At 41.1% G+C, this 26146-nt stretch overlaps 1 protein-coding gene across 3 annotated transcripts in view; it reads right to left on the bottom strand.

Moving 5' to 3' along the window:
• Positions 1-19924: 19924 nt before the first annotated feature.
• CORO1C (coronin 1C) overlaps positions 19925-26146 on the bottom strand; it is a 449605-nt gene continuing 443383 nt past the window's right edge. For all 3 annotated transcript variants that reach the window (XM_069214780.1, XM_069214782.1, XM_069214781.1), the window contains exon 11: positions 19925-25108. In XM_069214780.1, coding sequence (XP_069070881.1) covers positions 24989-25108 — 120 coding nt within the window. In that variant the 3' untranslated portion in view covers positions 19925-24988. The remainder of the gene's footprint in view (positions 25109-26146) is intronic.

Raw genomic sequence — 26146 nt, 5'->3', positions numbered from 1 at the left:
TCAGAGGAGTACAGATAGGTAATCATTTTGTCTGAAAAGTCCGCCAGTTTCTGGAAGCACAGATATTTCACCAAGAAAAACGCCATTTTCTTTTTGTATAAATATGCTTGTTTTGTCCAATAGGAAGGAAGTCAGTTTCAGAAAAAAATGAATTTTTGTCCTGAACTACCACATTTCATTTCTTTTATTTACATCTGCATGTTTGAGCCCCGAACATTGGGATGTAATTTTCACCAAGCACTCACACGTACCTATGACACAGATAGAGAGATTCTGCCACTCGTGTTTTTCTATCAACCTCATCGTCAAATACCCAAGACGTGCATCATATTGCAAGAATGTTCATCATCATTATGCCAGAATAGTCAGAATTACCCCCGCAATTTCAAACATGAGCACAATTGTGTCAGGTTCATGACTATGCATCAGATACTTCCCGCTTCTGTCACGAATGAGCACCATTACATTAGAAATAATATATATTCAATACAGAAATGACTTAAAATAGAAAAGATGAACCACAGTTATGCCACCAGTTGTCAAGAAGTCCCATATTATTTCAAGAACGGGTGACACCCAGAAGTTCACTAGGATGCTCACAATATGTTAAGGACAGTATTCTATTACGCATAGTCAGGAAATTACCAATAATGCCCACATACATTAAGGATATGAAATTAGAATTCCAGCGGTATTATGAATGCCCACATAATGTCAAGTATGGGCCTTTATCATGTGAGAGATAGCAAGAAAATTGGCATGGATGACAGTGTATCAAGGATGGGTCAGTGTTATGCCTGGGACAGACAAAACCACAGATAAGGTTACTCATAGGTGTATACATTAACACACGCACACATGAAAACAGACGTATACGACACTGGTTAATCAGGTCACCTCCCAGACAATGATACTGAATGCCAGTGGATCTGCAACTTCATATCATTTTCTTCTCAACTCCATATCATCCTTTTGTGCAGACAGCAGTAGGTTGGATTATGGACCAGAGGACTCCAGTTCCAAAAAGCCACACAGTGCTAAACCTCCTTGGGATTCAGGAAATGGTGGTCTGGTCTCTGTCTTCTGAGCCCTGAGAAGGCCAAGCACCAGAGGCAGGCTTTATTGGACCATACATGCATACAGTAACTTAAGCATACCGACCATTATGTCTGTTCATACTCAACCCTTACTGCGTGGTCAGAGCTGCCCTATTACTAATTGTGCTGTGTTTAGTTATGTTATTTGCTACTCCTAAAGCTCTTGCCTAACACTTGGGACTTCATGCCACTGATAGGGGAGTACAACATAACCCCAAACACAAAAGACTAAACTGTTAAATCAGGGGAAACACATTTTCAACACTGTAAGAAAACAAGTTCCAAATTCTTCAAAGAGAGTGGAGCACAGAATTCCAAAGAGTGTTACCAGCATCCAAAAGAATGGCAGTCGTTTCTCACTATCACTCAGTAATACGTATTGCATGTTTAATTTGTCACCATCACTCATGAAAGCTAAATGGATGTTTAAAATTGAACTCAGAACTCTAGAGTGCTGGCACAAGTTTGCACCAATACTCAGAAATCATGAATGCAAGCCTAGGTTTGCCTCATCACTTGTTAATCTTTAATGCATGTTCAGCTCTATTGCCTTCGTGTCATCAGCAATTAAGCTGATGAGCTGCAGATCAATATATTGTCAGAGGTAAAGGGGGGGAAGAGGCAGACCTCTGGAATCCTCCTGTATACTGAGCTGTGGAGCAGAACTAAATGAAGTTACATGTGGATAATAATTCGGCCATGATCATGGGTTTAGCAAGGATACTGAAGCCAAAGAACACACTGCCTACCAGTAGCACAGGTACTTAACTTGTGAGTGCTGTTTAATTACAGCAAGAACATCCAGGTGCAGACTTGGGACACAGACCCTGATATTGTTCTACTTTTGATTACTCCACAGTTGAGATCACTTCTCTACTCCCAAGACCTAACGTTATTAGGTCAATTCTTTCATTTGAACGCGTGGCTAAGAAAACACACTTGTTTTAGCTAAGTTGTTCTTTCAATGCAGAATGCTGCTCTTTGAATTCTGTAATGAGTTAGCCACTTCAGTACTTTAAAGCCAATTCTCAAGAATTGTACTTTTGGTGGCATTTTCAGATACATCTCCAGCTATCATCAATGGCTAATAATGCTGTGCAGGCCACATAGTTTAAAAAGTTGGCTCACAACAGTGGTACGCGATATATTTATGTAAACATCTCACTCTGCCATGGATGTCTTCCAGGAGTTGGGAGTGTGGCACCAGAAGCTTGGAAGTCCTCACTAGTAGCTAAACATACTGGGAAGGCCTTGCTTTGTAGGAAGACTGGCGTACACAAACACATCAGAATGGAATTATGTACTAGTGTTCGTCCATTACTCATTCCCCCGCCAGATTGTGATGATGAGACAGGGGTAGAAGAGGCACAATCCTGTGTCTTCTCCTGAATAGAGAATAACCACAGCCAATGCCTTATTTTTCAGCCATACTGCTAAAAGTGTTGTCACAATGGCAGAGGCCTCCAGAGGCTATTCACTTCTTAAAGAGGTACAGCCCAGCAGCGGAAAGTGCTCAAGAAGGTGCCATCAAGGCAGAATAGGAGTCTATTTAGGCTCGTCACCAGCAACAGTTTGTTTTTCATGTTCACGGGTACTCTCAGCTACCTCAGGGCCACGTACTGAGAAGACTGGTTGAGTAAGCATAGGAAGAACAAGGTACACTGACTGGACATGTAACACATTCTAAGCTACGTTTCTGCATTCTTCAAAACACAACAACCAACGAGCAACTAGCAAGCACTTCCTCAGTCAAACCAAAGACATGGTACAGTCGCTGAGGCCAGACAGTGAATTAAAACGATGGTTAGCTCCAGCAAATCCAAAGTCGACACTCTCTCATCAGTTCAAAATTTCCTTCTATGACATTGGGCGCAAGCACCTGAATGCCTAAGCTAAATCCGGCTTGATAGAGTAATAGTGGACATCTAATTCACTTAAAAAATAACAAATGTGTTAAAATTTGGTTTCTGGTTGGCTGAGGTATGCACCCTGTCTAAGCATGAATCACAATCCTATTTAGGGTAAATCTGATACACCCCATAAATTAACCCGTGCTCATTCTATGGTTGCTTGGCACAGAGCAGGCAGGCTTAACCTAGGAACCAATGTGTACAGTATTGGTGTAACACTAAAAACAGTGAAAACACCATACAAAAATGTACCACACCAGGTTAGAAAAATATATATTAATTTAATGAACAAACAAGACCAAAACCACAAAGTTCTAATGAGTAGAAGTTGAGATATGAATTTTTAAAGAATATCTGCAAATATAGTGCTTAAATGCATATAGTGCCAACGAGGGCTATCTGGTCACGCTAGATCAGGTGAAATCTGAAAAGTCAGGCCAACTGCGATGAAGATTGGGTCAGATACAGGGACCAACATTGTCCTGTTGAACAAGTACCTTGGATGGAGGGTTGCGTTGATGTCGAAGACCCAATGGGAGGAGCAGAGAAGGTGTTGTGTCAACGTTGATGCCTTCACGTGCAGGTGATGCGTCATTTCCAATCCCTGCAGTCGGAGATGCGTCATCATGCGTAGCTGTCAATGCGATGTCCTCGAACAGCACTGCATCGGCAAATACCATTGCGATGAAGGTGGTACGCCATCATCAGGCCGCGCAGCCAGTGATGTGATGTCTTTATCCTCAGCAGCTGTGGTGATGCGTTGGCATCGGTTCCCACCGGATCAATGATGGTGATGCATGGATTTTACAGTTGCAGTACCATATACCCACTTCCAAGGGCCCAGGACTGGATTGGTACGACTTGGTAGCGCAAGATTTGCAGCAAGTAAAGTCCAGGTGCTGTTGCAGGATGAAGTTGTGGTTGCAGAATGAAGTGACGCCTCTGATGTCCCTGAGACCTCAGAACAGAAGGCAAGCCAGCAAACCCTTGAAATCATTTTGGAGGCAGGAAATGCTAGAGACTTCTGTGGGGCGAAGACTCCAGAAGTTTATTCCACTTCGAAGTGGTGACCAGGTAAAAAAAAGGAACCCTCAAACCCACTCTATAACACACTCCTAGACCTGTGAACACTATGGAGAAACGACTGTCCTGCTGTCAGAGGATTACCCTGCTGCTTGAGACCTGCCCTGCTGTGTGAATAGGAAGACTGAACATGCACTTTTCATCCCAGGCTGAAGTGACTCCAACGGTAAACTGATTTAACTCCTGTTCTGAGCTACAGGGACACAACTACCTCCAGAGGCCTCCCTGCAACTGTCCAGCTGACCTGCTCCACTGGACCTGCCTTAACCCTGCTGCCCTCTGCTGAAGTGAGTTCCTGGTCCCCAAGATACGCTTCCCAAGTCCTTGAACCTTGGTTTGGGATCAGTTGAACTCCTCCTAGAAGAGTAGGAGAAATCCTGAAGTTTTAGGCTCTTCACAAATGCAAATGGGCCCATTTGCACAAAGATCTTGCCACCTGCACTATCGCCAATGTGCAACTCCAGTGAGCCCCACTGTTTGCACTACAAGTACCACCAGACATGACCAGCAATGTGAGATCTACACTTTGCACCACTGCAGCAACAGCTTGCAGTGACCGCCAGTGAGAAGCTTCAGCAGCAACTGTCCACGACGCCAGACAGTATCTTCACGCTACAGCTACGACCACCCATGATGCTCTCCCAGCTTCGCGTGACCTCCTCTCCAGCGAACTCTTCATGCTGGACTTAAGAAGGTAATTTTTTCTGCAGGACTAACCTAGTCCCTCTATCCGGCCTGCGCTTAAGTGCGGTCGGCCTGAACTTATGACTGATGGAGCATATTCCATTTGCACTAATTGAGGTTGACCAATCTTTTTATCCTAGCAGGGGTTAAGGATCCAATAAAACATGACTTTCGACAACAATTAATTTAGAGTATGACCAGTTTGGCCACACAATGAAAACCCAAATCAGAAATAAAGTTACAGAATGTAACTACAAAATAAAACTCTGGTTAATATAAACAATTCTCAAGAACGAGTTGTAGAAGTACAAGATCACCATAGGGTGACCAAAAGGTTGAAAGAAATGAAGATGGATTAACATAAGGCAAACTAAACATTCAATGACTGCTATGCAGAATAATAACAACAAAACATTGGATTCTGAGATTAAGCGCTGGCCCAATCTTTTACACAGTGCAAATTAAAGTAATCTAAATAAACTATCTAGGGACAACAGGAATCTATTAACAGGACAAAAAGAATAAGTTTGCCGCAAAGTACAGGACATGAGGGCAAAGGGTAAAAAGCAGAAATAGGACAAAAAGAACCTGGAAAAAGGGCATCTGGGGCAAAAAAGAAACTAATTAAAGAAGGTAAAAAGTAGGTTAAAAAGGAAGGTGTCAGAATTTTCAGAAGCTTGGTCTAGAGTCTAAGTCGCTCTCAGCAAGCACTGGGGAAAAATGCAGGGCAAAGGCAAAGAGGTCCGTACCTCTCCTCTCCAAAGGAATCAGTCTATTGCCTAAAAACAATCAGTGAAAGTTCCCAAAATCAGGCAATGACATTGTTTAGTCTCCTCACATTGCACGACAAACTTTGCAACACCCTCCTGCGTTCCCAAGACCATCCTGGGAAAGTAGCAGTCCTCGGTCTCCGGAACAATTTTGCAACATCATAAATAGAGACAGTCTTCACATTCTTGGTTTCTCCATGTACCTTCTCCAAGGTTTCTTCCTCAGGCTCTCTATGAATAAGACAATAGCACATCTATTTCTAAACAAACTTTTCACGTGAAAACCACCTGCAATGAAATGACACATTACCAGTAATCAAAAAAAAGTTCTCAGGTTCAGGAAATCTTTAGGCTTAGAACAGTCATTATAAGACAGAATTAGAATTACGCTTTTAATTCATTTTCCTTTAAGCATGTCAGTTTTTGCATTATGGTTGTCAATTATATTCTCATTTAAACTTTATCTTACAGTTACTATACAATGAAACCGAACGGTTACTACATGCACATGAATATGATGGAGTACTACATTTTTAACATTATCCTACAACATTAATACTCACATGTTATGACAATCATCGTTTTAAAGGCAAACATTCTCTATTAACCGAAGGTTTGCTTTAAAATCATAATCAGTACTTACATTTCAATTAATATGGTTATATCATATATTTCCCTAACACTACTGTGAATGCACCTCACTTTTGACTTTGAATGCCCTTCACATTAGCTCATCAGCATTAATTCAAACATTTTATTTTCGGTATGGTTACATATAGATCAACACTGTGATGTCAAAGGTAGCAGCCAATTCTCTGATGCACAATTACTTTCACCCTGTCTTGGGCAATCAGACAACTTTGAGTGTCGCTTTGTGCTTTTAGGTGCTATAAATCTTTGAATTTTCATATCTCTGGCGCAACTGATTGGATTTCTGTGGTCTTGGTGTCAAATAATTTATTAAAAATTACTCTATTTTACTAAATTGGTGTGGAATTTTTTTGTGTTGTGTTTTCTCTTTATTACTGTTTGTGTGCTTCATAAAACCTTCATACATTACCTTCAAGTTAAGCTTGACTTCTGTTGTGCCAAGCTATCAGAGTTAAACACAGGTTAATTTAGTGACACTTGTGGCTCACCCTGACAAGGAATGTGGCTGTCGCTTGAGAAGCCCCCCACCATGCCCAAAAAAGCAGCCCAATTTCTCACACTTGGTCTTTTTGACCTTCAGTCTCTCTCACATATTTGTTCAATTGAACTTTCTCCTTTTCTCTTAAATACAAGGACACTTCTACCTCTACCTCACTTCACCTCAATATTGCTGTTTCTGTTATTCAACATCCTTCATTCCCTTCCTTACCTTGTTTCGGCCTTTTTCTAGTGTCTCTTTCTTATGTACACACACTTTTTACTGGTATGGTTGCCCACTACTCTCTTTCATGCAAACTGGTGACCCTCACACATCACTGACACTCTCTTGTACTCACAATGTCTCCCACCGAGTTTCCACTAAAATGCCTTTACACAAACCTTGGCTTCCCAGGGAGCTTAATTGTTATGCATAGCATGAATAATTTCATAGAAATCTGGTTATTCACTGCTATGATGTTTCCCACTGTTCTAAAGACATCAGGGAAAGTGGTTGATTCACCTCTGTTCCCCCACCTTCCACTAGTAAATGTGTAGAATGTAGGTGGCATTATCATCTGCCTGCTTCCACCTCTCCCAGATCTCCTCAAAGGTGGGAGAACATGGGTGGGTTTCTGCATGCACCAACATCACTTTTCCTTTCATCCTTTCAGAGCACGTTTTTGCAGACTTGTGTTGACTGGGGTAAGCAAGCGGTGCTGATTAGTGGTTTTATGTGAACAGCTGTCAGCGTTGCACCAGTTCTTTGTTCCTGTGACAGTAGAGAGCTTGGCTTTGGCAGGGATGAGGGGAAGGTGCTATTGGCAGTGGTAGTGGGTGGCGGAGGACATTTTTAAAAAACTGGATGGAGAAGAACAGGACAGTTAAAGAGAGAGTGGTTTGGAGGAGGCGAGCAGGACCAGTAGTTAGGTTTTTATTTTGTCAAGGCGTGGTGAGGGTAAATGTAAAGGGTGACTGGGGTGGGTTGCAAAAGGCCATTTCATTTACGTTAGGAAAGTGGCTATGAGGACATGTTAAGTATGGCTCCCCCGTTACTCCCCTGTCCCTGCAAAGCAGTTGAATACATTGGCATAAGATTTGGGGAATGGGGGGTTGGATTGGTCGAAGGGTCATACATAACATAAAATTGTAGATGCGTAAAAAGTGAACAGTAGATGTTTCCCTCTGGGTTCTAAGTGACATCAAAGGCAAATCTAGTTTCACTCTGTTTCCTTTTTGATATCACATCACTGTTACTCAGCTATAAATCTATGTATCTAGAGTGCCCTGTATTGGTGATTGCAAGAAACTTGTGATAGTGACCATTTTCTCCCTAATGCTCAAGAGTCTCAGTTTATTTGCAGCTATATACATTTCTGACATAAACAGCAGCAATACAGTGCAAGAATTATCTTTAGATCATATTTATCTTTGTCACATAGCGCAACAATGTAGAGTTGGGTGGTTTTCTGATAAATTTCTTTCTTCCACTTTCTTAATAAAATCTGTTCCTTTGTGACATTACCTCATTCATTATTGGTAGAGAGCACACGATCATTGATGTAAATTGCATTTGTGATAGGTATTGGGTGTGTTTTTCTGCTCTATTCACAACTTGGTGTAAATAAATGAGTAACACAAGCAAACAGTTTTTGTGCCTGTGCTGCACGTTTTAATATCAAACTTTTTAGTTCTAGCCTTGAAACAGCTTTCTCTGCAGCCTCAAGTTTTCCAAAAGATTCATAATCAAAACTCATACATAGAGCTGCATTCGGTCAATCCTCGTCATTAATTTGTCTTTACAAGTGCCATTCACATTTTACATCCAGCCACCAACCAAACATACAGCGCGAGATAATGGGTCAGCCCACTCCATCCATTGGCTGTCTTCAGGGCCGGCCTTAGCGGTGGTGGCACCTGGTGTGGCAATCTTTTTTGGCGCCCCCGCATGACCTCATTCTCGGAACCCCTCACTACCACCCATCGAATGTGCCCCTCATCACTCTGTAGCCCCTCTCTCATATACATTTTTTTTTAAATTAAGTGCTAGAAAGTGTTGGCTATACTAATCCACTCAGCTAGCCACACAAAATAAATATATTTTCTTTGCAGCAGGCATTTTAACCTTCAGTGCTACTTTGTGGTGAGTCAAAACTGCCACTAGACAAAACTTCAATCTCTTCCTCTTTAGCAGGATCATTAATCCCAAAAGTTATCTTGACATTTTTATTGCTTTCTGAAAGCTGAATGCACAAGAAATTCTACAGCAGGTGTTTTTAAATAGTAAGTTACTGCTCAACATAGCGCCCCACTGAGGTCAGCGCCCACCCTTCCAGGTCTGTGCCCAGTGCAGATGCATTGGTCGCCCCACACTAAGCCAGCCCTGGCTATCTTGCACGGAGACTGACAGAATTTTGCCTGAGCAGCTGCCTGAAAAGGAGCAGACGCATTGCCAGGTCTAGTGTGCATGAGCTCCTGGGAGACAAGTTTGTTTTTATACATATATTTTTTTGGGGGGCGGGGGTTTGGAAAATAATTTTATATTTTGCAAACAGTTGCAAAAAAATACACACATGCTAAGTCCGGATCTATTGCCTTTCTTATGCTTGTTTATTTTTGCAGGCGTGCACAGCCTAACCATGAGCACGAGCTGAGCTCTAAATTACACGGTCAGTGGGATGCAATCAACTAGATAAAACCCGACGGTAACATTTTGAAATCGAAAGAAAGGATTAAAGACATTTAAGAAAGCTTAAGAATTCGAAGTTTAAAAAAGAAGTAATCGGTTTAGATTTTTGGTCTGTTTTGGAGAATTTCGTTGCCTCACCACTTCCTCTGCCTCTCAGCTCGCAGATGAATCATCTCTAACCTAATCTGGGAACTGCACCTTTCAGAGCTCAGTGAGGCAACTTCTGCTCTCTCTCTTGACCCACTTTAGAGACCTCAAAACGTCCACAATGATTTGTAGTCTGCCCCTGGAACACGCTGAAGTTCGGATAAATATCCAACGGTAGGCAGAATGGTCAGCCAGTGTTGGTACTTAGCATGTAAAATAAAAGAACTGGTGACATCATGGATGTGGTGCCCATCTTCCACAGGGCTTTTTGTTAAACTGGTCATTCAAAATAGCTCTGAAGCCAACAGGATAATACAAAAGAAATTGAATAAGTAAATAAACAAAACACAGAACATCTGTGCAAAGTACAGTAATACAGCATTATAGCCTACTGCCAAGGGTTGTTCCAGTCATCAAATTAGGGGCTTGGCTTATCATTAGTGCAGACGGTGCAGTGGCACCAGCATTCAAGGGGCTGTCTGCATCCAGTCATAGCTATCTTTTACTACCTAATAGCGGAGAAGGGATACCAGTTTCCCTGCTTGCACTGGGAACCACAGCATGCTTGCTTGCTTGCTACGCCAATGAATGAAATGCACTCTCGGGAGGCTAAGGCGTCTAACAAGAGAGAGGGTATTTAGTGGCCAAAGTAACCTCCGAAAGAGGAGCTAAAATACTGTCCACACATTGATGGCATAATGCTCTAAATTAAATGTGTTCAGCGCGGATCCAGGAGGATTTGAGCCATGTCAGACTTTCAGAAAGACCAATGAGGATATAAATGACACACTGATCATGACTGAGATTCACCGTAATCATTTGTATTTCATACAGACAAACTGGAAATCAGGCATGGGTGCTGTCCTCTTGGACCTATGTCCTAGAGCAGCTTGTTCTAAATTATAATAGAGAAACAAGGAAACATTGGACATTTAATGTAGAATTTTCTTGATGTACCACACCAATACCTTCAATGGAGCTATCAACATACTAATGTTCTAATTACTGGTCTTGCAGTCCTGCCACGTTACTGCTGTAACACTGGCATAGCATATGCACTGCCAACAATAACTTAATATTGCATTACTACAATAGCTGATTGTGCCAGATTGTTTCCTAAAATTAGTTATTTTTTCTCAGTCAAAAGGACTGCCTTCATTCTGTATTTCCTTTCATAATGCAAGTTCAAAAGTACCACAGAATAAAAAGCTTTAATGCCATGTATTGAACATCTCTCTTGCAAAAACTGATTTGGATTTCAGGTGCTGGCGTGTGGACGCTGGAGGAGAAAACACTCCTTTGCTTGATTATAGTTACTCCAAGGCAAATTTAGCAATTGTTGATGCCTTTTTTCATAATAATTAATAATTTATTTTGGTGTTTGGTAAATATCCGATAAAACCATTTCACCCAGAATGCATGATACAAAACAATACAAACAATAAACAATTCATTAATTATGGCAGTTGAAATATGCGCCCTCCAATTAATATCATTCGTTCAAGTCTACAAAACTTACAGAGTGATATTTCACATTGATGTGACAAAACCAGAGTAAACCCTAAATCACCTGTCTAGAATCTGAGATTTTCCAGAGTTCTTACCCGAGTACATTCTTTAAATAGCAACTCTGTACCCTCAACGAGTACTGCATGAACCATGGTTGTGGATGACGCAGGTTTGCAAAACAATAGTTAATTTGCACGCATCAATACCTGCTGATACAAGAGGACAAACCAACCACTGCCTGCAGTGCAGAGGAAGCTCGGCAAAAAAACAGTATCTTCAGTGTTGGTACAGAAACATTTGAACAATGGGTAGTTAGCACACCGTCTTGTAGACAACAATGCGGCGGGCAGGATCCTGTGACCAAATTTAAGACAGCAATGAATTATTTCTTCTCAAATTCTAAACAACAGAGATATGGTTTGGTGTCCCAATTGTTTTGAAATATGAATTAGTATCAGCTTTCTCTCATTCTTGGTTAACCACTGGCATTTAAATCACCAGTGATATTGGTCTTTAAGCGCAGGAGCCATATTCATAGATTTGACCAAAATGCCATAAAACCATAGTCTTAATGATAAAAAAATGAAGCAAGGCAAGTGCCTGGATCACAGGTTGTCTGTTAAATTTGAGACACTTGCTATATGGGATCCAGGAGGTGCTTGTGATTCCAAAGTTTAATCCAAAGGTCCAAGGGCTTAATACCATCATTTTGCAAAACAGAATTGTTGCGTGAATTCAACCAAACTAGTAATAATGCGGCACTCATGGGTAGAATTAGAAGCTGTTTTACAAAGGAATTTTACATTACTATCTGCGCGAAGTTAACATGTAACATTGCATAAAGTGTATTTGTGAAATGCAGGTTCATATGTTGTGCCATCTTGGTGCTGAATAACTGAACATCATTGTTATCCAACTCAGTGGTCAATTTAACAACAAAAGAAGGATGAAAGGCTAAGAGGTCCCACCTGGATTCACACCTGTGGCCATCAGGTCAAGCACAAACTCTATTTTAACGACAACAGTCCACCTCACAACACCACCTGTTTCATGTATCTTGGTATTCTAGGAACGACACAAAGAGCCAACGGAGGAGATTTCAGCTTCTCAGATATCCCAAAAGTGTAGAACTGACCCGAGAGTAAAAGTGTACACATACATCCAAATACATGGAACAGCACAATATAAAATCATAAATTACTAATTTAGTTCCTCCATCTACACTCAAATGAATTTCCAAACTTATTTAAGCAGTGTGGGAATACAAATGCAATGCATATACAACATTTGTACACAAGAATACTGCAACCCTACATGAGCAGTTTAAATAAGGTAACCCATTAAAAAAAAAACTTGTAGGCAAAACTTGAAGTTTGCCAGCCCTACACAATGCATGTACATACCTAAAATTATAGTAGTGCTAAATTAATTATACCTATCCGAACTGGAACATGCACAACTAAACTAATAGCTCTGAACCTACGTACTAATGTAAAGTTCAGTTTCAGTCTTCATTTCTGCTAATGCATATATATATATTTTCGTGCACAGGCTCGGCCTGGGCCTGATGGGTGTGTCCAATGTTTTAGAACAGAAGCTTTAAAGTGGTTTGGCCATCATTTCACTTTCTGTTACACTGTCCTTATAAATATATTTACCATTAAGGTAGGAAATGACACCTGTGACATCTTCTGTTGGGTGCTTTTTTGTTCCCAGCTGCAGTCTCCATACCTTCTTCCAGCGTATGGATGACAGTTCACTATAATCACGGCAGCCTCCGCAATGAAGCACTTCTCAGGTCAGTGCTGCTGGTACATGGAAATGTATTTTCTTCAGTCCACGACTGAAACCTCTCAACTAATTAAAAAGTAACCCATGATCCTCTCCTGGGATAATCTTCTCTCCATGTTAACATCTCTAGCTAACTCAAATCCATCCTGTTAAACGTTGATCTGACAAACTCTTTACACAGCTCTCGGGCCATGTCCTAGTGAATTCTCAGGAATCTCAACTGTTCAACGGACTGACAGGCATTGAAGCCTGGGCCAGGTTGCTTCCATTGCTAATACATTGGAGTAAATGAGGTAAAGTGACTGGGCCCTCAAAATCCAATGTCATTCATACGTTTCAAAAACAAATTTCTCATCGGTGATTGAACTGCTCATAGTAATAGACATAAGTGTGTTCATCGTAAACTAGAGAATACTTATTTTATAGCTAAAGTAAGAATGATTAAGGACAGTATTCTGCAACGATGTACTGATTCTGCATTATCTCCTTTAGACAGGAATCTGTTTATTCTCTCGGATTTCCCCTTATCAGTGAAGAACAACTTCTTTCATTGATGTCCAAGGTGAAGTCAGGTTCAGCCTATGATCCTTGCCCCCCTCCGAAGGTTTTAAAAATTCTTTTACCTGAAATTTTGAGCCCACTTCGATCTTTACTGAATGCATCTCTTTTGCGAGGGATTGTACCTAGATCTTCCAAAGAGGCAATTGTGTTTCCACTACAGAAAAAAACAGGCTGAAGACTCAACACAACTGAAAAATTACCGTCCAAATACTCTGCTGCTTTTCCCTGCCAACCTTTAGGAAGCTCATGGGTTACAGGCACAATGTCTACATATCCAAGCCACAAAAATCTTAAATCCCCTTCAGGCCAGCTTTTTCAAGCACATTGTATTGAATCAGTCATGCTTTATGTGCTCAGTGATATGCACAGTGATGGGGATGAAGGTTTAACATCTCCTTTGGTCCTGTTGGACCTATCGGCAGCCTTTGAAACAGTTCATCAGTTTTTATTAACTAACCGTGTGGTGACTGCTGGCTTATGTGACCCAGCCCTTGATTGGATCAGATCTTACCTGGACAATTGTACCCAACTGTCCATCGGGCCCTTTAAGGCCAAGCATTACACTTAGAGTGCGGGGTTCCACAGGGCTCTTCCCTGTCTCCCCACCTATTCAATCTTTATATAAGACCAGTATTCCAGGAAATAGCAAAAAATGAATTGCAAAATGTATAACTATGCTGATGATTCCCAACTAATACTTCACCTTAATGGTTCTTCAGCCCCTCAGGAAATTTTTCAGTTTGTCATGCATTTCCTCCGGGAACGATTGGGCAGTAGTTATTTAAAACTTAACTCACAAAACACTGAAATTGTGGTTTTGAATAATAAAGTAGATTTCTGGAATTGCTTCCACTGCCATCAAAAATGGGTTTGCCCCAGCCCCAAAAAACACAAGCTAATAGTCTAGGAGTCATTATAAACGGCGAGCCTAGAAGCTGCCATATAACCCCCTTTTGAGGGATCTTCATTGGTTCCCACTGGAGCAAAGAATTCAATTTAAACTATATTGTGTTATTTTTAAAGTAATTTATAGCAAAGTCTCCTATTCTTAGCCAACAGGTTTAACGAATATTCTTGAGTTTGGAACAAATATTCTTGAGTTTGGGAGCTTCATTCATTGTTTCTGAATGCAGGTCATCCTAGCCCAACACTAGACAGCAGGAGTATGCAGAGCATGTGTATCTAAAACAACACTTGCTACAAACAATATGGTATTCGGAGCAAGTGTACTAGTACTTGTGGGTTCACATTAATAGTACAGTGAAACGGGCAAATTCAATGTTACAACAGTTTTATGCATGCCTAATGTATAAACCATGGAACATGACCTACCCAGAATGTATCAGAGTCAACTGATGGACATGCACATAAAATTCTGATATTCAATTAAGATGATAAGAAGAATTTCTGTTTTGAGTTTAAGGATGAAACTTTGGTTCGTTCTGTCCTGCCTATTTTACACTGCATATAGCGTTGCACAACGAGGAAGTGACTCAGTCTCCGTTTTTGATCTTATAGTACTGGGGACACTTCCTTACCAGTAGGCAGGGGCGTATCTCAGTCAGAGAGAATGAGAGTTGAGGTTGCTGAGTCTAAGTTTTCCAGACATAACCAACTACAAACACAATGCAATGAGCGGATATGCTCGGTTTAGATATTATGAGGATAGTGATTTGACAGGTGATAAGGGTGACAATGTGCGGAAAAGCAACATTTTAGTAAGTAAGCAACATTCTCGAAGCATTGAGGCATTTATGTGCTGTACACAAAGAGCTTGTGAAAACCTACAAGTGAAACCATGCAATTGGGAGGTTACAGGCTCTAATCCCAATGAGATAGCTCTGAAGTTCGAGTGTCAGCTGCAGTGATTTGTGTTTAACCTACAGGCTTTACTACAAGTAAACTGGATTGGCGGGAAAATGCACCTGGTTGTGCAAAACCTTAAGATTTAAATGTTATGTTAGGTATTTTGTAGAAAGTGACTGTAAACCCACAGAGCAGTGGAGTTTTTTTTCTTTTTAAACAGAGAACATTTTTCTGCTAGCAGGAGCATCTTAAAATCAACATGTGGCGTATAGATCATCAGGAAGAATGTGAGGTAAAACAAACTTACCAAAAAGGGATTATGATGTGGTGGGTGGCATCTTGTTCAGACATCAGGTCTCAATGTACCTTAATTGCTCCCTTTGTTTTCACTGCCCTGCTCAGCGGCTGGCAAGAGGGGTGTGCCTAAACTAACTCGTCAAAGATTCAGAAGGAAGCGAGCAAAAGAGACATATGAGAAAGACGGAGGAAGAGAAAAACGAAAAAGCGTGACAATGGGAGAAAGCAGAAAGCTGCAAGGGTGACCTGAAGGGGCAGGGAGTGGTCTTAAATGTATTCTAGAGGCCCGAGGTGGCTTCAGGATACGCTGCCTCAGTATTCCGTGTTCCCACATTTAATTGCAGCAGACACGTGTTTAAGAGGAGGGCTTTAAGCACCCGCACGTTTCTATTTAAAAATTAAGCACTGCTTCTTATCCAATATCTCTTCAGCAACTACCATCTTAATCCAGTACTGGTTTTCAGTGTTGGAATATTCCCCTGAAGCTGAATATTTTTGGAAGGATTCCCTGAAAGATTAAAAACAGCGCATCAACAACCATCAGTTGAATGTATATCAGTCAGCACTGGGTTAGGGAAAACTGAGATGTATGGTAAATTGGATTGGCCTAGAGAATGTAACATGAATACTGATCTAGTACAGCTGTACAAAATGAGATACATTATACTGGGAGGGTGGGGCTATTACTTAGTGACACATCCACATCTACAGGTAGAGTTACAGTACATGAAAGGAAAGTTAGCATGACAATTCTATAAACCAGTTATCTTGATGATTTGGCACCTGTAGGAAGGTAGAGCTTGTAGTAAGGAATTGCTTAATATGTGAACTACAAGGCAGAAATTGGCAGTTGAACATGCCTTCTCATTAGTCTGCAAATGGTAAGCTATACTAGATTTAAGAGGTAGAAATGCACTTTTATGTTATGTTGCAATGGACAAAACTATTTGAGGGTGTGAGAAATTGTGGTGTTGGTTGAAGGAGGGTGTGAGCCCTTCTCACACAACAGCCACAATCCTTGCCAGGGTGAACCACAAAAGTCACTAAATTAACCTGTGCTTAACCCTCTGGTAACTTGGCGCAAAAGCAGTCCGGCTTAGCTTTGAGGCAATGTGTAAAGTATTTATGTAGCACTTAAACAGTAATGAACTGAAAACAACACAAGAAAAAAACCCACACTCATTTAGGAAAATAGAGTAAAATGCAGTACATTATTTGACACTAAAACAACAGACATACAATCAGTAGAACCAGAGATATGCAATTTCAAATATTTAGGTAAGTATAGTGCCTAAAAGCACAATGTGCCACTCATGGTTATCTGTCCATGCGAGACCAGGTGAAACTCACATTTTCAGGCTCACCGCAATGGTGTGTGGGCCCAATACAGTGGCCATGTTAGTCGTGCTGAAAAAGTTACATTCTAAAAGTCAAATACAAAGAGTCCAGTTTGCAGTAGAGGAGGCTGTGAGGAGCAGGGAGGGCATCATGGATGGTTGTTGCAGTAGTGCGAAGAGCAGGGCGGATGTCATGGATGGTTGTAGCTGTAGCTTGTACATCCTGTCAGCTGTCGCATATGGGCATTGCTGGAGCTTCGTGTTGCCAGTCACGGAAATTTGTTGATGCTGTAGCTCGAAGTTGAGATACCCCTTTGCCAGTTGTTGCTGGCAGTGCATTATCGCGCAGACTCAGGTTCCCTGGAGCTTTGTGTTAGCAGTCTGAGCAGGTGGCAGGTCTTGACACAGATAGGTCTGTTCGTAGTCGCGGAGAGCCCAAAAACTTCAGGATTTCTCCTTTTCTTCACAGGAGGAGCTTAAGTGATGCCAACCAAGGGTCCAGGAGCTGGAAGGCAGTTCCTGGCTATGAGGAACTCGCCCCAGCAGAGACTAACAGGGCTCACGCAGGTCCAGTGCAGCAGGTTAGCTGGGCAGTTGCAGGGAGGTCTCTGGAGCTTATTATATCCCTGTAGCTATGAACAGGAGGTCAGTTAGCTGACAGGTGAAGTCCCTCTGCCATGGATGAAGGGAGCAGGTCCAGTCTTCCTTCTCAGACAGCAGGGCAGGCCACAGGCAGCAAGACAGTCTTTCTTCTGTAGTACCCAAAGGTCCAGGAGTGTAGTAATGAGTTGGTCTAAGGGTCCAATGTTTACACCCAGTGCCAGCTTTGAAGTGGGAGAAAGTTCTAGAACTCCCCCCACCTCTGGTTCTGAAACTTTCTTCCTCCTTGCCCTGGTCCTAGGATGCCTGGGATTACAAACCTCTAGTGTAAAGTTCTTTGTGTGTGTGCTTGGAGGCAGCTTGTTTTAAGTGCAAGTGTGATAAGTGACAGCTTTGCCCCTCCCATCAGGTCTGCATGGCCCATCCAGCCAAAAACCCAGTTCCCCTTTAGTGATACCATGAATACACAAAAACAGTCATGTGACCCAGGATACAGGCTGTAGGCACCAAATGGCTAGAAGAAAATGACAAGTTTATGAAAAAGGCTTTTTTAGAATTGTGACTTAAAATTCAACTTTATCACTACAATTCTTTAGACACCAAACATGACATTTCTACCTGTTCCCAAACAAAAGTAATCACGTATTAAATGTAATATGTTAAGGCAATGTTCACCTATAGGAGAGGTAGGCTTTGCAATAGTGAAAAATAAACTTAAGACTTAAAAGTACATGCCCAACTTTTTCAATACAATGCACCCTTAGCCTTATGGGGCTATTAAGAGTCTACCCCCGGGGTGACGTATACGTATTAGAAAGGAAGATTTATGAAGGTTTATTTTGCAAGGTCGAAATAGCAGTTTAAAACTGCTCACAGGCTTCAATGGTAGATCTGGGGCATGTTTAAAAGAGCTATTTATGTGGGTGAAACAATAAGTGCTGCAGGCCTCCTAGTAGCATTTAATTTAGAAGCCCTGGGTACAGGTAGTACCACTTTACTATGGACTTATATACAAGCGCCTGGATACACTCTCAGGTGATTAGTGCACTATGTAAATCAACGGAACATAACTTATAAGTAAATTAAACGTGCCAATTCGGAGTAAGGCAATTTTACCATATTTAGAGGAGTGAGCACTGGCACTTCAGCACTGGTTAGCAGTGATAAAGTGCACAAAGTCCTAAGGCCAACAAAAAATAAATCAGCAAAACAGGATAAGTGAAGGAAAAAGGTTTGGGGGGAAACCACACCAAGGATGGCAGATCTAAGATAGGGTATCTCAAATAAATAGGACAGAATGTTCAAAGTACTCAAAGTGAGAGCTGGTGCAAACCAACTAGCACTACGATGGATGTACGGCATTTAAAAAATAAGATGTAGGTGGAATTTTCGTAAGGGTCAAGAATCAGGTGATAAAACAGAATTGTGTTAGGCGTGATGGAGCCAAAGTAAAGGCGAGTGATAGTTGCAAATGGGCGGAGAGTCAAAGTTGAAAGGGTAGTTGTATTCAAAACTGATTAAGGTAAGACTGTGAGTTGTGGTGAATAAGATCTTTTTTGATGTTTTCAATATAGGTTAAGTACATATAAGTAAAGTAACAGACACACAAATGAAGGTGTAACATGCAGTGAAGTGGGTAGAATTAATTTTAAGAATATCACAGATGATAGCGTTTGTTAATGAAAGAATGAAAGGAAATCTCACCACCACAGACATCAGTAGAAAGCGTTGTAGAACTATATGTAGTTAAACAGCAGTACAGGCCCCAGCTGCAAGGACACAAAGTAGGTGAGAGTTCACTAGGAAGCAGAACATAAACTCAACAAGATTTATTTAAATGGGAAAACATGTTCAACAAGCCTTGAAGAGTTTATGATCACAGTGCACAAGTATGTATTTCATTCTCATTGTCAATAGAGACGTGGCTGTTGTGATTAAACCTACTTTTGCCTTGCCCGAGAAGTCTTGCCTCTCTTTATTCCAGCCCCCAACATGCTTAGATGGAAAAGATGTTGAAGGAAGTGGTATGACTGTTAATTGATTTATCATACGTATACAGTGCACAACATGAGGATTGTTGTGCCTTGACAACGTGTTGTTACTAAATCCATAAACAGCCAATTTTTTGAATATTTCCAAAAACTCGATTGTTATCTGGCGTAAGACTGTGAACAGAAAGCAGTTTATCTCTCTCTACACTGGGTGGCTCCTTTAACGTTAGATAGTCAATGCTGAACAAGATCCTCTAAGCAACAGTAGGCAGATGAAGATATGTGCATATCTAGTAAAAGTGTGACCTTCCCTTTAAAGGCTGCAACATTCTAACTCCATTCACCTGATAAACTTAGAATTTGGTAAGGATTTTTTCTTTTAGGAAACTCATACAGGGTGTTGTGGTAATCAGACCTTTAGCGAAGTAAACTGTCAAAGCAAGGTAGGGAGCATACATAAATCAAAACAAGCACTTACTGCACAATAGCACAAGTAGCTAAAATAAACACAAGAGACGAGCAAGTTGTAATCAATTCTTTTATCTTTGAAATGGAAGCAAATATTTGACAGAATACCCTGGCAGCTCTATAAGAGCAGATCTCTGAATATTTTACTGGTTTTTCTGGGATATGGCTAAGAAAATCTTCAGGCACTGACTCTCCTTGAGCCTGGTCAGGCATCATTTCATTTAGACACAGAACATGCTTCTGGTTACGTTCACTTTCACTTGCCCACTCCAAACCCATGTAAACAAAATGCCTAGTTCTCCCAATAACTTCCTGGCCGAGAAACTGGGAGATTCTGTGCTGTGATATGTGGAATTAGGAAATCCCCAGTAAGTTATGCAAACAGAACAAGTATATCATACTGCTTTCTGAACATGTATTAAAAAAAACTAGCATACTATAAACAGACATTTTAACAACTCATAATTGGAAATGTTCAGCATGGTACCTACTTCATGCAGAATGACTGCCATTCCTGCCAAGTTGAATACTCACTTTGCTTTTAAATATTCATACTGGTTCAACGCACTTTCATCTTCTAATACATGTCATCGGTAACAATGGTACTAACGGCATTCATTCTGCAATTAATTCACATCACAAGCACATACACTTACAATCTCAACATTCCTAACAATCTTAACTTTGATCTCCTGCAGTGATGGTTCATGAGGGTTGGGCAAGAGCACCCCACCACTATAGAAACCTTTGCCACCCCAGAGCAGATAACTGGTTCCTATTTCAAAAAAGTTAAGCGATAAGGGCATGTGGCTATCACTGAGCATCCAAGTACCCACTCCAACATTGAAACTCAAGGGTCTATACAGGACTCTGCTCTTCACATAACTTTAAAAAATATTTTTTTTTGCTAAAAAGATCTTGTTTACGCTGGAACACAGGTCAAAATATATTTTAAATTTCAAAGAGTAGAATAAACAGTTGACTTTTCTATGGGAATTCGGTGTGAATGTATTTTATCCGGAATGAAAACATTGTGAAATTGCCTTATATGATAAGTGTGGACATTATGATTAAGTGCATTGTGGAGATGAAAGATTATCACAGATGCAACTCAAAAGCTGACCAGAGCATGCTGTTTTTCAGAAGGAGCACATCAGTGACACTGATCACAAACACAACAGGGATGCTTCGATCACAGTCTTGAGCATAAGCCCAAGAAAAGGATAAATTGGTGGCACTAACAACAAATGGCCTCAGTTTCTAAAAGTATGGATTGGACATGCAACCATTATACTACAAACGCAAAGTAATGAATAACACTGATAGCTGACTTGTTTGAGCGCTTTGGGATGGATAGTAATTTACATGTAGGGCTGTGTACACAGGAACCATCCAGTGGATTGACTATCAGTACCACTACGCTTTTTCTAAACAGAAATAGACCAATGACAAAGAATCTAGGGAGTTAATTTCCATTTTGTTTGCATGCAGGCATCAGTCTTTCTAGTGCTAATTCTTCCTCACGGTTTGTAATTGTTGGCAGGTGCAGACTTCCTTGAAACAGTAATTGCATGGATTGGGGCTGGTGTTTATTTTGAGTATACATAGTGACTCTAATTATGTTATACATACACATTATATCATCAACTTTAAAGTGTTTTTATATCAAGTAAAGTTTTGAAACAGGTTTTTGAACATGAAGTAGCTCAGTGTCTTTCGTGGGCCATACAATGAGGACATATAATCTCTGCCAGGTTTACAGTTAAATTTAATTTGTGGTGATTTGGCATTTAAAACATAATATGAGATCTGGTTTAGGTACGAAGTTATTTGGTGTTTATGCAACTTACTTCTTTTTGTGCTGAGATGTCCTTTGCTAAATTTGCTAAGAAAGCCAAACACATGAATTGAATGTTAATGTAAAGTATAAATCGATTCACAAGGTGCACCAAGTCACCTTCCCTGACAATTTTCAACTAAGATGTGTGGCACCTCCTAGCCCATAGTGCTTTGTCATCTTGCTGCACCTGTTGTGATGATTTTTCTGTACAATCAAGGTGCAGAAGGCTGGGTGTTACGGTTCGCCTTCTACCATCAGAGATGTCAGAACATCTTCAACCTTGCTGGATCCTATCCCTGACTACTCGTGCACAGAGAGGAAGGTGTAACCGCTCTATCCGCGGATTGAAGACTGTCCAGGTTATATGTTTTCAAGAGATACTGGTCCAACCAGCTGTTCCTAGCAGCTATGAAACACTCCATTCATGATTTGCCAAAGTTATCAAATAGGTATGGTTCGGGCGTGAGTAACTTCGACCAACTAATGCTGTAAGAGCACAGTCACTAGAACCCGTCACTCAGATTACAACACCTGGGCTGCTGAAGACAGGCTAAGAGGAGGTGTCCAGGCATATTCCAGAGTCCCCAGCTCCTCTGGCCCACTTACCTCCGAACAGCCATTCGTTAATCGGATATGTTGATTTAATTTCGTTCCAATATCTCATGAGTAAGGTCTTAAGTTAAGATCTTAGGTCACTACTGCATTCCAAATCAAGATTTAAAATTTTTAAAGTCTAATATTCGCTCCGAAAGTATTTTCAGACAGAAGGTAATTCCATAAAGAGCACTTTAGAGGCTCAATTACGCTCAGCCATCCTCTTTAAGTTACAGATCTCTTCTTGCTCCCATTTGAGTTTCTGGGGCACCTGAGGAGAAAGATTAAGCAAACTGCAACACTACCACTACCTTTTTGGTGAAGCATGCATGAGTAAAACTAATGAAAACTCTCTTAATGGGATTTAACAAAGTGGTTACACAAAGTTTTCCACTTTTGAGCTTTGGAGTGTGAGGTTCACCCTCTCCCCTGGAAACGCTAATATATCTTAGGGAGACACCTTAATAGATCAGGGAGAATCCCAAACCATACATACCTATGACAGAGGCAGACTGTTCCTATCAGAGTGACAGCACTTATTTCAGACTATTTCTCTGTGCATTCTTAAAACTATCCACAAAGGCTGTAAAAAAGAAGGGGAGAGAGAGTTTGCAAAAACTGCATCTCATGTGATTCGCTGTGAAGTGGAAACCTTAGTCCCAAAGTATATTTTCCTCTCAGGAGCCATGCTCAGAGGTAGTGGATGAAGTGGTGGTCCCAACAGCAGTACACTTCTGGAGGTTTGTTTTATTGGGAAGCGGCCTATTTCACACCCTCATCCTTAAATTATCACAATCTAAAACATATCACTCAAGTGAAAGATTTAGTTTTTAAGAGATCTGTCATCCCCCGTGTAAGATATCTTCACGCTCTGTTGGATAGGCATCCTATAGGCAGTTTGTTAAGCCTGTGTTTCACTCAACTACATTTAAATGATCTAATTAATTGCAAGATCCACAATTTGAGTTGCAACTTTATTTCCTTTGCCTGCTCCTTTCAGGATGAGGATGTTAAGGTAACAGCTATAGTGGGTGTAGGTATCTACTTCGCAGGGAGTAGGCGTAAAGCAGGATAACGCTAGCAACTACATCACCACAACCAGCCCTTACCTTAGAAAGAAATAGCAATATGCCCTGATCTCATTACTAATTAAGACTAAAAACTACAAGGCATCGGTATCCGGTTGAGATGGTTCAACTGGTACTAAATTTAAACCGGCCAGGGCAATGCCCACCAAAGTTTTTAAGACCATTTAGTTCAGGCCTATCTCGACGATCAACTAAGACCAAAGCAAAAATTGGGCTTTAGCTCTTCAAAAGGGCTTGAGTTTAGTGTTCCATCTCAAAGGGTGCAAAATAATTTTAATACATTTTGTGCCGTGTTCAGATTGCGGCAGATAACGCCAGTTGAGAACTGTTCCCTGAGGTTGGTGAGTGTTGAGCAGTATCTAGAAGCATGGAGCAGACCTTTAAACTTGATATTCACAAGGCGTAAATCATTTTTTCCTGAAATCCAAAAGTGCCGACCCTTAGGTCCTCTACCCATTTCTAATGTCACTTTAGTGCAGAATAAAAAAAAAAAAGTCATTTTGGCCTGACTGAGAAAAACAAAGCTATCAAATTGTGTCCTGCCAAGTACTTGGGTCAGATGTTTAAATGTCACAACCGAAAGTTCTGGGCTCACTCATCAGCTTCCAACTCATGAAGTGCCTGGATGGCACTATACAATTGCAAAAACTAGCAAACATTGACATGTTTGCCAAAATAAAGGCATCACTGCTGTGCTGAAAATAATGGAGCCTTGTTTTTAGAAAACCAACCAAGCCATTCAAAAACCCTTTTACATAAATAAGTAAGGAGAAGAACTGCTGCTTCAGAGATTACAACAGTCCACATGATGACCGTAAAAGTGCAATACGATTCTGGCAAAATACCAAATACGCAGAACTTTAAAAATGTCTGATGAGGAAAAGTGGAACATCTATTTACCAAAATTAGCATTTAAATAATTTATTTCTGGAAGGGAAGGCCAATGGGAAACATGCACAAAAATCAAGCGGTCGGTGTGCACCGACTCAACACTCCTAAACTGACTATTTTCTTGAGCGCAATTTACATTATTTTTTTCCAATGACATGAATCCAAGGCAGTCTTGCTCTTTGAGCAGCCTCAGGGCTCTCTCTCTATTAATTGTAATACTTGTAATTCATTATCTAGACCATTTAACATACACAACTTAGTCCCCTTACAATAAAAAATACTGCAAAGTAGCAAATACGTTAAAAAAAGAAAAAGCTACTTTTGGTTTTGGCAACTTCAAAAAAGGAAAACATGACGGTGGTCTCTATTATAAAAGTTTGGGCACAACACTGAAATTCCGAAACAATTTCCAAAAATGTGTAACAGTCAGTGGCACATAAGGATAAAAAGAAAGCGAAAATTAATATTGACTTGGACGGAGGCGGTGGCCACGGAACAATTAAAACGGCAGAAAACTTTCAGTAAAAAGTTTGATTGCCGATTACATTTCTGGTCCGTTCGTTTAAAAAGGAGACGGGAGCGGGGAAGCGTCCATATCGGAATGCTGACGATCTCAAGGGGAAGCTCCTTGAAAATCAATGTCTTCTTTCAAACAGCTGCCCCCTTAAGTGGCAAACTCAACCCTCGCAGAGCAGAGCCCAGTGTCCTTAGGCTGTGATCTTCGACATCTGCTCCTCTAACTTGGAGATTCGCCCTTCTTGATTGCTGATTGCATCTTTTATTGATTTAATCTCTTTGAGAATCTCATCAAACTTGTTTTCGTTTTGCTGGAAAGAAAAGAAGGAAATGGAAGATAATTACATACAGAAGTCCATTTGGATATTATCCGCAATAACCAATATAACTCCATGCAACGCAAAAAGAACAAGCATATGCAATGGGTCTCGCGTTTATTCGAGTTAAAACTAACCGGATTTTTCTTGCCACATAAACTGAAAAGTAAAACAGTTTCACATAAGCGAGCCGACGGCTACCATGAGCGCAAAGCAAACACCCAAAAGGAAACAGAAGTCCGCTCAACTATGGTGGAGTAGCGTTGCCCCCCCCCTGCCAGCAGCAGGAGCTGCAAAATTAAAAATTAAAATAATAATAAACAGTGTTTATTATTGTTTTTATTTTTCAGGAGCGGAGCCCTTGGCGATGACTGGGACGGAGGGGGAGTTTACAGCACTTCCCTCAGTGCGCATGTATGTTTGGCTGGCCGTCTCGGGACGGCCAAGCACACATGCACACTCGGCTCTTTCCAACTCAGCACTGTGTTGCTGGGTTGGAGAGAGAGCAGGCAGAGGCTCCCAGTCTGCCTTGGAGCGCCAAGCCAGGGCCCTTCGGCCAATCCTAACGCTGCTCTCATGCGAGAGCAGCATCAGGATTGGCTGTTGGGCAGGCTGGGAGCCTGTACCCGTAGCGAGTGGAGCGGGAGCCAGAAAAGCGGCAAGACTGCGGCGGAGGAGAGTTTCTTTTTTTCTTTAAATTCATTTATGTTGCTGTGCCCCCGCCCCACAGCTTTGCCACTACAGGAGCTGGCCCTGGCTGGCAAATATTGTTAAAATACATCATATGACAAGCAGATCGTATGAGAGTGGCTTAAGCGGCAGTCGAAAGAGAGTGCAGTGCAGATTCGTATGATTAATAGGTGAGAGGAATATAATATTTTGTATAATAATTAACATTTTTTGGGCTTTCAAAACAGAGATGAGGGCGAGTGTGTGTGCTTTGTCGGTGTGTGCGTGCATAAATCCCAGGTGAAACTCGACAGACAACTCACCATACCCAGCTAAAAGCACCTGTAGCCAACAATTCATCAG

Source organism: Pleurodeles waltl, chromosome 11 (assembly GCF_031143425.1).
Source record: "Pleurodeles waltl isolate 20211129_DDA chromosome 11, aPleWal1.hap1.20221129, whole genome shotgun sequence".
NCBI lineage: Eukaryota > Metazoa > Chordata > Amphibia > Caudata > Salamandridae > Pleurodeles > Pleurodeles waltl.
Note: the sequence above shows the minus strand (reverse complement) of the source record. Positions and strands in the feature narration are given on the sequence as shown.